This window comes from Dendrobates tinctorius, unplaced genomic scaffold (genome assembly GCF_039654945.1).
Source record: "Dendrobates tinctorius isolate UK_male_01 unplaced genomic scaffold, ASM3965494v1 ptg000393l, whole genome shotgun sequence".
Classification (NCBI taxonomy): domain Eukaryota; kingdom Metazoa; phylum Chordata; class Amphibia; order Anura; family Dendrobatidae; genus Dendrobates; species Dendrobates tinctorius.
In genome coordinates, this window is record NW_027362059.1 from 186,868 (window position 1) to 203,074 (window position 16,207).

Genomic DNA, 16,207 nt, shown 5'->3' on the forward strand with positions numbered 1-16,207 from the left:
GCCAGAAGCATCCGGAACGCTGTTCCGAATTATTTACATATCAAGACACAATATATAGTTCATAGAAATAGCATGGCGGTTCAGTCTGGCGGCGGTATGACAAGGAGTTCCGCAGGCAGCTGGCCCTACAGCCCGATCTAGGTTGGGGAGTTAAATCGACAGGCGTGTGGCTGCGTCTCATGCTGTCACAGAAGCAGCCCCCCTTTTCAGCTGCAACCACTAATTACTCTGCAGGTGGTTATACGAAAACTCGGGGCCTGATGGCTGTTTAACGAGGGAAACTGCTGTTTCCACGCGCTATGCAAATTCAGACATGATTGCTCACCTTGCAGGGGGAACACCCAGCATCAAGGTGCACTCAGCAGTCAAACAGAGCACCGGCAAGGCAGAACCCCAGTGAGCATAAACGCGATGGCCCCCTGGCTAGATCTCTACCCCAATAAAAAAGCAGCACAGCAACTACTATCAGGTTTTATGGATGGCTTTTTTTTTATCCCTTTCAAGTTTACAAGAACGCCATCCCTATCCGAGAACCTAAAATCTGCTCGTGAATTCCCCAAAATCCTAAGACAAAAAATACAAAAGGAGGTGGAATTAGGTAGAATAGCGGGCCCCTTTCAGTCACTGCCATTTTAAAATCTCAAAATATTGCTGTAATGTAAAATGTCTATAAAGTATGATGTTTCTAGAACCTAGAAATCTCCCACTTCACTCTGATGAGAAATTCAGCCTGTCAGCGCCTACAGCTTCCCTCCTTCCCCCTCCTTAACAGCCTGTGCCCGCACTGGTAAAAGGATACTTCCCCTATAGCATTTGGCCCATCACAGAAAGGAATGTTAATAAGTTAAGCTAAAGGAAGTCCTTTGTTTTCTGGGACATGGGTCTGAAATAATACTATGAGAGATATTAAAATAGGCTAGCATGGGCTCTGATCGCGACAGAAAAACGAAACGGACATTTCTGTGATCTGCGCGGACCCGGCTTCCCTCCGGTGGCTCTTGCAAAGTTCTATCACCGCCAGAACCTGAGATATGGATTGCTCCCAAACGGAGTGTCCTAAGTATGGCATGTCTGATGTTGCTTTATTACATTCAATGAACTACAACCTATGAGGCCCTCAGGTTATCATAAGTTTTTTAGTTAACTGGCAACTTGGAGAAAGGGGGGATGAACTTCTGCAGACTGCCCCTTTTGTGATGTCACAGACCCTGGGATATAAGGCACCCCTCCCTTACAATGAGTCAGCGGGAGCTACAGTGTCCGTGCCAAGCAGAACCCAGATGAGTGGAGACATGTGGCTCCGCCTTCTCTCCCCAGCCACATGGTCTGCCTAATACTAACTACGCACATGTGAGTGTATCTTTCTGTTCTTTCATCCACTTTGTTTTATATTTGTATTTGTACATATGTAATGTCTCAACTTTATAGCAACTTTTATCTATGTAATCTTTTGGGAATAAATGAGAAACTCTATTAGCTCTGTCTCTATGCTCTAAGAAACGAACTATGTGCCTTTTTTTAGATAATTACGCTACTGTTCGGGTTGGCTTCGAACCCCTCCATTAAGTCTAGGAGCTGGTGGCAGCGTGGTGTGCGCGGCTGGCGAGGCTAGCTGGCAGTACAGAAGGGTCTTATAGTGCTGAATGAGTGGTTGAGGCCAAAGCATTGATAATTCCCTTACTGCAGTAGTCTAATTGCCCATGCACAACAAGCAGCCTGTCCGGCGACTAATTATCCTAGGTGCAGTTCCCTGACTGACCTGAGGGTAAGGGGGGTGCCGGAGAGCTGCGAGTTCCAAAGTGGAACTGAGGAAGTGGGATATACATAAATCCCCGCAGTTCTTGGAAGGTTGTTAGCAGTGGTGGGGAAACCAAAATACCCCCCTGTAATAAATATTTAGAGCAAGTTTAGCTTGCTGTGTTTTTGTCACATGGTGCCAGTGGTGGGATAACTAAGATAAGCCCCCACTGTGCCTGTGATAGCCATGTGCCGGCAGTGCATCGTGTCCCTCCGTCCGCTGACATACCCGTGTCAGTGGTGGGACCGTGGCGTATTGGTGGTACCGGCCATGCTGTTCGTCACATTGGTGGCAGCGGTGGGATCGTGACATTGGTGGCACAATGTCCGCTGTCCGTCGCAATTTGGTGGCAGTGGTCCACCGTTCACATATTGGTGGCAGAGCGGTGGGATTATCATAGTGCATTAGTGATTTGGTTTGCGCAATCATTCCTCTCACTAAAAACCCGCACGGTTCCTGCGGAAATCCTGCATCATAGGTTTTGGAGAACAGACTCCGTGGTTACTAGTCCTGAGACATTTGTGTGTACGTGCGAGTATTCCCTTCCTTCTCTCCGTTTTTCTTTTCTATCTTTTATTTGGCAACCATGGCTACAATGGGAGCAGAGTGGTATAAGCAGCATAACAAGGCATCTCATTGCCCTCTGTGGGGTGTGGCGGATCGACACCACGAACAAAAGCAAAGCCCAACTGATCGCTGCTCTGGTGCAACGGGAAAACGACTAGAGCCCAGCCAAGGCAGAAGCGGTCCCGAGTAACAATGGGACTGCAGCAGAGGCTCCACTCCTGAGCGCTGGCTCCACATACAATCAGGACAGATTGGACCCCTACTTGCAAGCGGCCTTGGACGAACTCCCCGCCGAAGACAGTGAGGGGCGGGTGAGGCTAAACCAGCAATATCGTCAGGAGGTCCGAGCCGAACGCCAAGCTGAGGCTGAGAGCCGAGCGCCAGGCGCAGAGGGCCCATGAACTGGAGGTGCTCCAGCGTGGGGGGAATGCCCCCCACAGCCCAAAGCAGGGAGCCCAGCAGCGTCCAGAGTCCTAAACCCCAGCCAGAGCATTTTCCCGTGATGGAAAAGGATGGGGACTTGGATACGTTTCTGCGAGCTTTTGAGAAAGCCTGCCGACAGTACAGGCTGGATAAGGTCCAATGGGCCAGGTACTTGACCCCAGGGCTAAAAGGCAAAGCTCTGGAGGTGTTTGCTTCTCTGCCGTCAGAAGGCGACGATTACTATGATGCCATCAAGCAGGCTCTGATCGCCAAATACCGGCTGACACCTGAGGTAAACCGAAAGAAGTTCCGGAACCTCCAACGTGGCCCACACGATAGTTATAGCGATGTGGTGGAAGGACTTAGGACCCACTTTGACCAGTGGATCCATGGACTGTCCGTTGATTCCTTTGAGCTGCTACGGGACCTGATGATCAAAGACCAGTTCCTGCATCTTTGCCCACCTGAGGTCCGACAGTTCATCCTGGACCGCGAACCAGCGAATGCGGACAAAGCGGCAAAGATTGCCGACAACTATGAGGCCAAACGGAAGCCAGAGACGCGGAGGCCCGTCACCACCAGCTGGAGAGGGGGTAAGCCTGCAACCAACCCCAGTGACCCAGCTAGCCGTCTCTCCGGAGGCCCTGTCCCTGTTGCCAACACCAGGCCTACTACTGACAGTCGCCTGTGTTTCCACTGCAAGTGGCCTGGTCACCTCATTTACACCTGTGCGGAAAAGCCGAAGAACCCCCCCAGCCAAGGCCTCTGGGCCCAACGCCTCTTCTTTTGGTGGGAGGTGTGGTTGGGAGGATTGACGACAACGTTCAACCCATCCAGGTGGGGGTCCGTCTTGCTACAGGCCTTAAGGACACCGGGGCTGAACGAACCCTCATCCGTCCTGGACTGGTGACCCCTGAAGAGTTTGTTGAGGGGAAAACCCTGACTGTCACCGGGATCGGGGGTACCCTCTGTCCCTTGCCAGTGGCCCGGGTATTTCTTGATTGGGGTGCTGGGAGCGGAGTGAGGGAAGTGGGAGTGTCTGAAAACCTGCCCACTGATGTTTTATTGGGGACCGACTTGGGGAGGATGGTTGCATACTATGTCCCTGACACCCTTCCCCAATCTGATAATAAGGGTAACGTTAACCCTGGTGATGATGATGGGAAACTGAATGTGTTACCTGCTAATGTCTTGAAGAGTAATGATGCAACTAACAACCATTCTTTCCCCAGGAATGTTGCTGATGGTGAAGTGAATGTACCAAAGCAATCTGATAACCATTCTATTCCTAGGAATGATGATAATGATGATGTTGATGTATCTGTGCCGACTGAACCCGTTAACCCTTTCTTTGAAGCGGTAGATGTGTCCACAGGTACTGAAGTGCTCAGCCCCGTCACTCTGCGGAGTGAGACGGCTGAGGAACCCCTGGCAGGAGCAAGCAATGGTGCTCAAGGAAATGGGGAAGTTCATGGGGACCATGAGGAAGGTAATGCCATGCAACTGACCAGTGCCACCGAGGAAGGTAACGGGCCCATATGTAGCACTGCTCCAGAAGTGTTGGGGGTGGATGGGGAAGTAGGGCCCATAGCAGCACCGATTGGTGGGTCTGTAGAAATCCCCAGGGAGACAGCATACATAGCAGCTGTTACACACAGTCAGAGTGCCCAGATCGCAGGTAGCGCCCTGTCTTCTGGACTCTCTTCTGCTACAGGAGAGACTGAACCAGAGGTGAACCCAGAGCAGGTTCCAGAGGGTCCCAGTAAGGAAGGAACCCTGACGTCACTTCTGGCAGCCTCCAGCAAGGAGTTCCAGGCTGCTCTGCACTCAGATGCAAGCCAGGAGAAATTGAGACACCTCGCCGAGATGCCCACCTCCGAGCCTGATAAGGAGAGGGTGTTCTGGGAACGAGGAAGGTTGTACCGGGAGACAGTACCCGGAGATTCCCGAAAGGAGTGGTTGAGGGAAAGACAGCTAGTCGTCCCCCTACAGTTCAGAACTGAGTTGTTGCGGATTGCCCATGAGATTCCACTTGCTGGACACTTGGGGATCAGCAAAACAAAGGCATGGCTGTCTCAACACTTCTATTGGCCCAAGATGGGGACAGATGTAACACAATACTGCCGCTTCTGTAACACCTGTCAAAAAGTGGGTAAGGCGGGGCCTGCTCTTAAGGCTCCCCTTATTCCTTTGCCAGTGATAGAGGAGCCTTTCTGTTAGGAATGGGTCACCGAGGAGGAAAAAACCTAAACATGCTAAGCTCAGAAAAACCAGAGAGTTGGTAACTATGCAGATTGCAGATCCCTGATCCTAACCACACAACTAGCAGCAGCCGTGGAGCGTACCTACGATGAACCTAGACGCCTCGTCACGGCCGGAGGACTAAATAAGCCTAAAGCAAGAAAAGGGGAAAACTAACTGTCCCAGAGCAGACCCCAAAGGAATAGACAGCCCCCACACATGTATTGACGGTGAAACAAGATGAAAACACAAACACAGGCAGGAAAATAGGCTGAGCAAACGATGGGGCCCAAACTAACTAGAAAGGAGAGGAAAGGAAAGACACTGTCTGCAATCTGCCCAAAACCCTACAAAATAATGTCCAACACTTCTGATAACAAAATTAACCTTGAAGTCACTAGACTTCTCCCACTATATCAGCACTCTGAAATATTCTGAGACAGAGCAAAAAGAGGCCAATCTAATAAGGGACAAAAAGCAAATTGGCAAATACAGATAAATAAGAGTGGAAATTCAGCACAGCCCCAGCCGGGACTGGCTGACCACACAAAAAACTGAATAGACCAACAAAATCAAGTGTGAAACTTAGCTTGAGCTGACTGGAACAGAGCTGAGAACCAAGACCTGACAAGCAGAAGGAATCACCAGCACCAGAGTAGGGCGTCGGCTGTCTTAAATCCAATCTGAGATTCCTGAGGTCCAATCGTCATCCTCATTATCAGGTGGCAAATCTCTACTGATTAAATCAGCCTCACTACCTCCTGTTACCACCAGAGGGAGCCTGGAAGGAGAACTCACAACTGGTAGACCAGAAAATGAACTCACAACACCTTTCCAGAGAATCGCGGTGGACATTGTAGGCACGCTGGCCGACCCCAGCAGCTCTGGACTACGCTACCCGGTACCCAGAGGCAGTAGATCTGTCTTCAACCAGGGCAGATAAGGTGGCTGACGCACTGGTGACCATCTTTTCAAGGGTAGGATTTCCCAGGGAGATGCTTACCGATCAAGGGACCCAATTCATGTCTCGCCTAATGGAGGCTCTCTGTGAGAAAATTCAGGTGAAGCACCTGGTATCGAGTGCGTATCACCCACAGACTAATGGTTTGTGTGAACGCTTCAACGGTACCCTTAAACAGATGCTCCGCATGCTGGTTGAGACCCAAGGGCGCGACTGGGAGCAGTATCTCCCACACCTGCTGTTCGCTTACAGAGAAGTTCCGCAGGCCTCGACTGGGTTCTCCCCCTTCGAGGTCCTGTATGGCAGGCGAGTCCTGGGACCCCTTGGGTTGATAAGAGAATCCTGGGAAGATGAGCCAAACCCCACAGGAGTGTCCATCGTGGATTATGTCATGCGCTTCCGTGACAAGATGCAGACCTTGACGCAGTTGGTGCATGACAACATGACGCAGGCTCAGGCTGACCAGAAGCAGAACGCCCGGGAGCGGACCTACCAAGTGGGTCGAAAGGTGTGGGTGCTGGTCCCCATACCAACGGATAAGCTTCAGGCAGCCTGGGAAGGCCCATACGTCGTCCACCAACAGCTCAACCCAGTCACCTACGTGGTCACGCTTGACCATGCTTGGGGTAGGCGCAAGGCCTTTCACGTCAATATGCTGAAGGCGCACCACGAACGTGAAGCTTGCGTCCTACCGGTCTGCAACCTGCCCAAGGATGGGGAGGAAGATCCCCTCCTGGACATGCTGGCCCAAGCCAAGGCCAATGGGTCCATTGAGGACATGGAGATAAGTGGTTTGCTAACCATATCCCAGCGGTCGCAGTTGGTGGAAACCCTGGAACCCTTCCGGGCGGTGTTCAACCGACCTGGGAGGACGGAATTAGCGGTTCATGAGGTGGACACCGGGAATCACGCCCCACTACAGCGAACACCTTATCGGATCTCTGAGGAGGTGCAACAGGTCATGCGCCAAGAGATCGATGAGATGTTAAGGCTGGGGGTGATTCGACGGTCAAAAAGCGCATGGGCTTCACCTGTAGTCCTCGTGCCTAAAAAAGATCGAACCACCCGGTTCTGCGTGGACTACAGGGGGCTCAACGCCATCACAACCTCTGATGCCCACCCGATGCCGCGCATCGAGGATCTGCTTGAGCGGTTGGCGAAAGCAAGGTACATATCCATCATGGATTTGAGTCAGGGATACTGGCAGATTCCCCTGAGGCGCAGGAGAAATCTGCCTTTATCACCCCCTTTGGACTGTACGAGTCGACAGTCATGCCCTTCGGCATGAAAAATGCCCCTGCCACTTTCCAACGGATGGTCAACCACCTGCTCCGGGGACTGGAGGAGTACGCGGTGGTGTACTTGGACGATATTGCCATCTTCAGTTCCACCTGGGAGGAACACCTTCAGCATCTCCAGGAGGTGCTCAAGCGTCTTCACCAGGCAGGCCTGACTATCAAGCCGGGAAAGTGCCAGATGGGCATGAGCGAGGTCCACTACCTGGGGCACCGGGTAGGCAGGGGTTCCATGAGTCCGGAGCCAGAAAAGGTGGACGCAATCGCCTCCTCGCCCACCCCCAGGACCAAGAAACAGGTGAAGTCCTTCTTGGGCACTACAGGGTACTATAGGCGGTTCGTGCAGGACTATAGCACCCTTGCAAAACCCTTGACCGACCTCACCAAGCAGAGGCTACCCCAAACAGTCAACTGGACATATGACTGTGAGGCAGTCTTTCAAGCTTTGAAAGCAGCCCTGTGCAACTCTCCAGTGTTGAGTAGTCGACAGCAGTCACCCGTTTCTGGTACATACCGACGCCAGCGAGTTTGGCTTCGGTGCTGTGCTCAGCCAGGTCGACTCAGGGAACCAGGAGCCTCCCTTGTTGTACCTGAGCCGGAAACTTTTGCCAAGGGAAGTGGCATACTCGACCATTGAGAAGGAGTGTCTGGCCATGGTGTGGGCACTGCAACATTTGCAGCCCTACCTGTATGGGCGCACCTTCACGGTGGTAACCGACCACAATCCTCTGAGCTGGTTGCACACAGTATCCGGAACCAATGTAAGGTTGCTCCGCTGGAGCCTTGCATTTCTACAGTACGACTTTACTGTACAACACAAAAAGGGCAGTGAACATGGCAATGCCGATGGGTTGTCCCGCCGGGGTGAACCCGCTGAGGTGTGCATGGCCGATTACCGAGAGGTAATGCCTCCGTAGTGCCCTCTAAAAGGGGGAGGTGTATTGTAAAATGTCTATAAAGTATGATGTTTCTAGAACCTTCTAGAAATCTCCCACTTCACTCTGATGAGAAATTCAGCCTGTCAGCTCCTACAGCTTCCCTCATTCCCCCCCTTAACAGCCTGTGTCCGCACTGGTAATAGGACACTTCCCCTATATCATTTGGTCCATCTCCACAGAAAGGAATGTTAATTAGTTAAGCTAAAGGAAGTCCTTTGTTTTCTGGGACATGTGTCTGAAATAATACTATGAGAGATATTAAAATAGGCTAGCATGGGCTCCGATCGCGACAGAAAAACGAAACTGACATTTCTGTGATCTGCGTGGACCCGGCTTCCCTATGGTGGCTCTTGCAGAGTTCTATCACCGCCAGAACCTGAGATATGGATTGCTCCCAAGCGGAGTGTCCTAAGTATGGCATGTCTGATGCTTTATTACATTTGATGAACTACAACCTATGAGGCCCTCAGTGTGTTGATACGAGCTTCCCTCGTTGAGCTATGGTTATCAAAAGTTTTTTAGTTAATTGGCAACTTGGAGAAAGGGGGGATGAACTTCTGCAGACTGCCCCTTTCGTGATGTCACAGACCCTGGGCTATAAGGCACCCCTCCCTTACAATGAGTCAGTGGGAGCTACAGCATCCGCGCCGACCAGAACCCAGATGAGTGGAGATGTGTGGTTCCACCTTCTCTCCCCAGCCACATGGTCTGCCTAATACCAACTACACACATGTGAGTGTTACTTTCTGTTCTTTCATCCACTTTGTTTTATATTTGTATTTGTTTTCTTTTGGGAATAAAAGATAAAATCTATTAGCTCTGTCTCCATGCTCTAAGAAACGAACTATGCGCTTTTTTTTTAGATAATTACGCTACTGTTCGGGTTGGCTTCGAACCCCTCCATTAAGTCTGGGAGCTGGTGGCAGCATGGTGTGCGTGGCTGGCGAGGCTAGCTGGCAGTACTGAAAGGTCTTATATTGCTGAATGAGTGGTTGAGGCCACAGCATTGATAATTCCCGTACTGCAGTAGTCTAATTGCCCGTACACAACAAGCAGCCCGTCCGGCGACTAATTATCCTAGGTGCAGTTCCCTGACTGACCTGAGGGTAAGGGGGGCGCTGGAGAGCTGTGAGTTCGAAAGTGGAACTGAGAAATTGGGATATACATAAATCCCTGCAGTTCTTGGAAGGTTGTTAGCAGTGATGGGGCAACCAAAATACCCCCTGTGATAAATTGTTAGAGCAAGATTAGCTTGCTGTGTTTTTGTCACATGGTGCCAGTGGTGGGATAACTAAGATAAGCCCCCACTGTGCCTGTGATAGCCGTGTGTCGGCAGTGCGTCGCGTCCCTCCGTCCGCTGACATGCCCATGCCAGTGGTGGGACCATGGCGTATTGGTGGCACCGGCCGTGCTGTTCGTCACATTGGTGGCAGTGGTGGGATTGTGACATATTGGTGGCACTGGGTCTGCTGTCCGTTGCAATTTGGTGGCAGTTGTCCGCCGTTCATCACAATCACCATTAGGTATTATCCCAAAAAAGGAACCAGGTAAATACCGCCTAATCCATCATTTGTCTCACCCAAAGGGCGAATCTGTTAACGACGCCATCTCCCCAGAAGAAGCATCTGTCACATACACGTCTTTCGATAAGGCGGTAGACCTTGGCCGGACCCGGCGCCCTGCTAGCTAAATCCGACATAGAATCGGCATTGTGTTTACTACCTGTGCACCCCGAATGTTTTCACCTCCTTGGCTGCAAAGTGGACCAGCACTATTTTGATACTAGCTGAAGAGCCCGGCGCTGCACGGGCATAGTAACTAACTGTGGTTAGTTATAGCAAATTATAATTATCCTCCATCCCATAGTCCCGTGCCCATATACCCATCATACATATCCTCCATCCCATAGTCCCGTGCCCATATACCCATCATACATATCCTCCATCCCATAGTCTCATGCCCATATACCCATCATACATATCCTCCATCCCATAGTCCCGTGCCCATATACCCATCATACATATCCTCCATCCCATAGTCTCATGCCCATATACCCATCATACATCCTCCATTCCATAGTCCCGTGCCCATATACCCATCATACATATCCTCCATCCCATAGTCCAGTGCCCATATACCCATCATACATATTCTCCATCCCATAGTCTCATGCCCATATACCCATCATACATATTCTGCATCCCATAGTCCCATGCCCATATACCCATCATACATATTCGCCATCCCATAGTCGAGTGCCCATATACCCATCACACATCCTTCATCTCATAGTCCCATGCCCATATACCCATCATACATATCCTCCATCCCATAGTCCCGTGCCCATATACCCATCATACATATCCTCCATCCCATATTCCAGTGCCCATATACCCAGCACACATCCTCCATCCCATAGTCCCGTGCCCATATACCCATCACACATCCTCCATCCCATAGGCCCGTGCCCATATACCCATCATACATATCCTCCATCCCATAGTCCCGTGCCCATATACTCATCATACATATCCTCCATCCCATAGTCCCGTGCCCATATACCCATCACACATCCTCCATCCCATAGTCCAGTGCCCATATACCCATCATACATATCCTCCATCCCATAGTCCCGTGCCCATATACCCATCACACATCCTCCATCCCATAGGCCCGTGCCCATATACCCATCATACATATCCTCCATCCCATAGTCCAGTGTCCATATACCCATCATACATATCCGCCATCCCATAGTCCAGTGCCCATATACCCATCACACATCCTCCATCCCATAGTCAACCATTATGACATCATAATGAGCGGCGGGGCTTGCAACCAATGATGACATCAGCGTCACCATGGCAACCATTATGACATCATAGTGAGGGGCGGGGCTTGATACGCACACACTTTTTCCCCAGTATGCAAATAGGGGCATTATGACATCATAATGAGGGGCGGGGCTTGACGCACACACACTTTTTCCCCCAGTATGTAGATAGGGGCAAAATTGTTTGGTGAATTGGAACGCGCGGGGTTAAAATTTTGTCTCACAACATAGCTTAGGACGCTCTCGGGGTCCAGACGTGCGACTGTGCCAAATTTTGTGGCTGCAGCTGCGACGGTGCGGATGCCTATCCCGGACATACACACATACATACATACATACATACATACACACTTTGAGCTTTATATATTAGATGTGCTTACCAATGGGATATTCCATCTCATGTCACGAATTCAAGTTATTTAGTACTGTTAGCGTGGGTAGTCTGGAGCCGGAAACTCCAGGAGTGGACCCTCTGGACCGTGGCACCGAGGGGCCCCGGGCGAGCTGCCAGGTGGAACCGACCCCTATACAGGGACCGTTAGGAGCAGGTCCAGGGGTTCGAGTATAACGGTAGCCGGTACCTAGAGGGGCGGCTCAGGATGGACCGGAGTAGGACTGTGGGAATGAAGTATAGATGACAGAACAGAAACACTGGAGGCAGGACTGGAGTAGGATGGCAGGACTGGAGCAGGATGGAACAGGAACACTGGAGGCAGGACTGGAGTAGGAAGGCAGGACTGGAGTAGGACAGAACAGGAACACTGGAGGCAGGACTGAAGTAGGACGGCAGGACTGGAGTAGGATGGCAGGACTGGAGCAGGATGGAACAGGAACACTGGAGGCAGGACGAGTAGGAAGGCAGGACTGGAGTAGGACAGAACAGGAACACTGGAGGCAGGACTGGAGTAGGACGGCAGGACTGGAGTAGGACAGAACAGGAATACTGGAGGCAGGACTGGAGTAGGACGGAACAGGAACACTGGAGGCAGGACTGCGGAAGAGAGCAAGGAACCCGAGTAGCAGGACTGAGAGGCTGCTGCGGAGAGCAGGCAAGAACGGAACTGCAGGAGCCAAGAGCACACGATGCAGCGAGGCCAGTGTGCTAGGAAACACAACAATCAGGCACCTCCCTCAGGGGGAAGCGGCCTGATATGCTCCTGTCTGGTCTGCCATTGGTCAGGGAGGTGCTTCCGGGTCAGGGCATAGCCGGAGCACAAGAAGCAGGAGGGAGGCGCAGCCGCGGCCTATGGCGCATGCGCATTGCATGCAGGGACGCCGCCGGCCGCGCACCTGCCAGAGGTGACCTCCGTGGATGTCGGGCGGTGGGAGGCTGCGGTGTGGGAGCGATGGCCGGGTGAGTACGCAGGGACGGCGTAACAAGTACCTTGGTTTTTGGTAGTTCGGTATGAAACAGGCAGCGAATCCCTAATTCACTACCTCGACAATTTTTTGTTCGTCGGCCCCAGAAAATCAAAACTCTTCTCCTACCTACTAGAAAAATTCAAAACTATCTCATGGCAATTCGGCGTACCATTGTCGCCCGAAAAAACAGAGGGACAATGCAATATTTTGCCCTTTTTAGGCATCGAGATAGACACCAATTCAATGGTTTTCCACTTACCAGCAGATAAAATACAAAAAACACAGCAGATGTTGGAAGGCATCTGCAAAGTTAACAAAGTAACACTCCAGCAAATGCAGGCATTATTTGGTCTACTGACGGTCGCCTGCCGCGAAATGCCGGTCGGCAGGGCATTCTCAAGCAGACTATCATTGGCAACTAAGGGCGCTTCTCAGCCCGGCCATAGAATTAGGCTCACTCGCGCGTTACAAGCAGATTTACTAGTATGGCAGACGTTCCTGCAATTGTACAACGGTCACACGTGTCATGGCTAGTGAGACTGCAAGCAAGGACTTTGGGCTGGCAATAGGGTGGATCAAAAAAGAGGGATTTGCGGCAATCTACAAAAACCAATAGTGCAAAAATGACTGGCCGGAGCTATGGACCACATCGAGCTGGGGTCGCGACCCAGCCCTATGGGAGATATTTGCAATAGTGGTGGCTGTGGAGATATGGGCTAATCAGTTGAAAAATAGCAACATTCATTTCCAAACAAAAAAAACGAAAACTGCAAGGTGTCTAAACCACGTCATCTTCATCCTTGCCCATACTTGCTCTATTACGTCGTCTAGCGCTGCTATGCCTGCAAAACAATATTTGGTTTAGAGCCGTCGTGGCGGAAATAGACGACAATATTATTAACGCATTGTTATTTTCCAATTGGCAGGCTTTCAGAATCCAGCATCCCAACGCGCAACCACTATTCCTGTGGGATACAGTGGCCAATCACTGATGCCCCTAATCCGTGCCTCCGTGTCGCCGGCTACCTGGCAGGTTTATGGTAAGGCTTGGGAGGAGTGGTGCTCATTAATTCGGGGTAGGCCAGTCGATAAAAGCGACCGAACACAAGGTTCAGTGATGGAGTAATTTCTAGTACGGCTGAAGGAAAGCGGGACGTCGGCGCAACGGAAATTATCGGGGTTAGCCTTTTTCTTTCAACTAATGGGATGGGCAGACCTAACAAAGTTCTTTTTTATTAAGCAAGCCATTAAAGGATGGAAAAGGCTTCAACCGAGCCAAGAATGCCGCCGCCCCATATCGCTGAGACTATTGCATGACATTATTTCGATATCCCCATCAGTCTGCACATCGCAATACGAGGCGGTCCTCATATCTGCAGCTTTTGCGATCGTCTTTTTTGGAGCACTGTGCATTAGCGAATTACTACCACAGTCAAAAAACGCGTCGGAAGGTGGCTTAGATAACGGGACATAGTTATATGCAGCGACGTTCTGCGCATTCGGGTGAGGAAATCAAAGTGCGATCCCACTGGTAGGGGCTCATGAGTTCTGGTTAACGCATCAAATGGCCCAGTTTGCCCGCTAAAGATCGTCGAGAGATGCGCTGTAATAAAACACGCAAGTAGATTTTTCTTCACTCATACAGACGGGTCCCCTCTGACAAAGTACCAATTCCAAAGCAATTTTCAAGCTATGCTTGGAAAAAACCAGCACAAATCTAAGAGTATGGGACACATTCGTTCCGAATCGGGGAAGCCACAGAAGCAGCTAGGGCAGGAGTGTCAGAGGCCAAAGTGCAGAGAATGGGTCGTTGGAAATCCGCATGCTTCGCCAGATACATAAGACCTGATTTGCTGAATTAACATATGTTATCTCTTACAGGAGTTGAAGTTTGGGTTGTAGGACATTCCTATGTCTATTGGGCAGAAAAAAGGGCCAAACTGCATCCAGGAGGAAGGAATCTTGGCCTCCCGGGCCTAGAGGTTAACTGGAGGGGTATCAGAGGCCTTCAATGAAAACAGGTGTTCTAAGAGATGGTTGGCATTTCAAGGAGGGCAAAGCGCCCAGTGATAATGGTGTTACACACGGGAGGCAATGATCTAGGCAAGCAAAAGGTGGCGGATCTGTATAAATGGAAGACAAGGGATATAGAACGGTTCACCTGTTTATTCACAGATATGATACTCGTGTGGTCAGAGATGATACCACAGGCATTCTGGCGAGGCGCAAGAGAGAAAAAAGCCATACAGTGCACAAGGAGGAAATTTAACGCCCGGATGGTAAAATTTGTGACAGGAAAAGGCCGTATCGTCATCCGTCACCACCAGCTGCAAGGGGATAACACGAGACTATTAAGACCAGACGGAGTTCACCTGACGGACATTGGCCTCGATATTTTTCTGTCTGATTTACAGGATGGGGTTGAACAGGCCCTAATGCTGATGGGTGGGGGTCGGAGTCCCGTGTAGGTTATACACAGGATCCTCCGTGGCGGAGGAGGGCAAAGGTTCGTAACCGCTCGTTGGGTCAACTCTCCTGTCGATCGTGGACAGGATCACAGGTATGAGCCGCCCGTTACGAAGTGTAATTGCCTTTCCCTGCTTATGGAATTAATAAACTGTGACCGACCTGTTCAACCCATCTAGGATTGTCGGTGTTTTCATTACAGGATTGGAAGGCACTGGTTACGACAAAGGTCTCCAGTCTTAAAAAGCAATCAAAAAATGTCACGTGCCCGAAAATGGTACCAATAAAAACGTCAACTCGACCCGCAAAAAATAAGACCTCACATGACTCGGTGGGTCAAAATATGTAAAAATTATAGCTCTCAATATGTGGTGATGCAAAAACTATTTTTACAATAAAAAGCGACTTTTAGCGTGTGACAGCCGCCAAATATAAAAACCGCCATAAATAGTAAATCAAACCCCCCGTTATCACCCCCTTAGTAAGGGAACAATAATAAAATGTGTTTTTTACCCTTTGCGACGACAGCACCCACCGGAGAGAGGGATCCACCTATAGAAACAGGAAACCTACAGAGATAAAAGAGGGCGGTCCGCCTCTCCTCCTCAGTTGGTTTCCTGTTCCTATGGGAAACCGCAGGATTCTCCTACACAACCGTACCTGGGCCAGGGCAGCCGCCTGTGCAGTCTCAGTGGGAACGGCAGGGGCTCCGGTCCAGAAGCAGTGTCGGGGGAGTGCTGTAGTCCAGCTCCCCCTCATCTGAGCAGCAGTGGCATAAACGATGGGTCCAGGGAAGGCCGCCCACAGTTTCCTGCAGTACACACGCCGCCGGGGTTCGGATATGGTGGTCACGGCCCGTGTGGGAGTGCGGGTCGGAGGAAGAACATGCAGCCTCCGTTCCCCCCCCCCCGTATGGCTTCGGCGCGGCCCCAGAAGCGCATATCTGAACAAGCAGGGTGGAACTCGATCGGACAGCCTGTCTTCCGCAAGAAAAATCATCCTTAGCCGAAAAACAATTTTTTTCTCTTTCAGCTCGCCACATAAGAGGAAGAGACAATTCAGAAGCAGACTTCCTAAGTCGCCACACGTTTCGGCAAGTAGAGAGTGGTGCCTGAGCCGGCAAATATTCAAACACATCATGTCACTGTGTGGCCTTCCCCGGATAGATCTCTTCTCCACAAAAGAAAACAGACAAGTGCGAAGGTTCGCCTCCCTGAATGTGATAAACACAGCTGAAGATGGTGAGTGATACTCCTGGTGGGGATAATGTGTGCAAGTAAAGAATAATAAAAGTGAAAATAAAATTGCTATATAAAAAGGCCT

General features: G+C 50.7%; 1 protein-coding gene across 1 annotated transcript; it reads left to right on the forward strand.

Annotated features, from left to right (window-relative positions):
- The first annotated feature begins 6,113 nt into the window (after positions 1 to 6,113).
- LOC141076164 (uncharacterized) lies at positions 6,114 to 15,339 on the forward strand. The gene is made up of 2 exons (XM_073563499.1): positions 6,114 to 13,458; positions 14,300 to 15,339. The coding sequence occupies exon 1, from the start codon at positions 6,169 to 6,171 to the stop codon at positions 7,276 to 7,278; it is 1,110 nt and encodes a 369-aa protein (XP_073419600.1). The 5' UTR covers positions 6,114 to 6,168; the 3' UTR covers positions 7,279 to 13,458; positions 14,300 to 15,339.
- The last annotated feature ends 868 nt before the right edge of the window (positions 15,340 to 16,207 follow it).

Excerpts from the sequence above, each read along its gene's own strand:
- LOC141076164 (XM_073563499.1), top strand. The coding sequence starts at position 6,169 with ATGCTCCGCATGCTGGTTGAGACCCAAGGGCGCGACTGGGAGCAGTAT.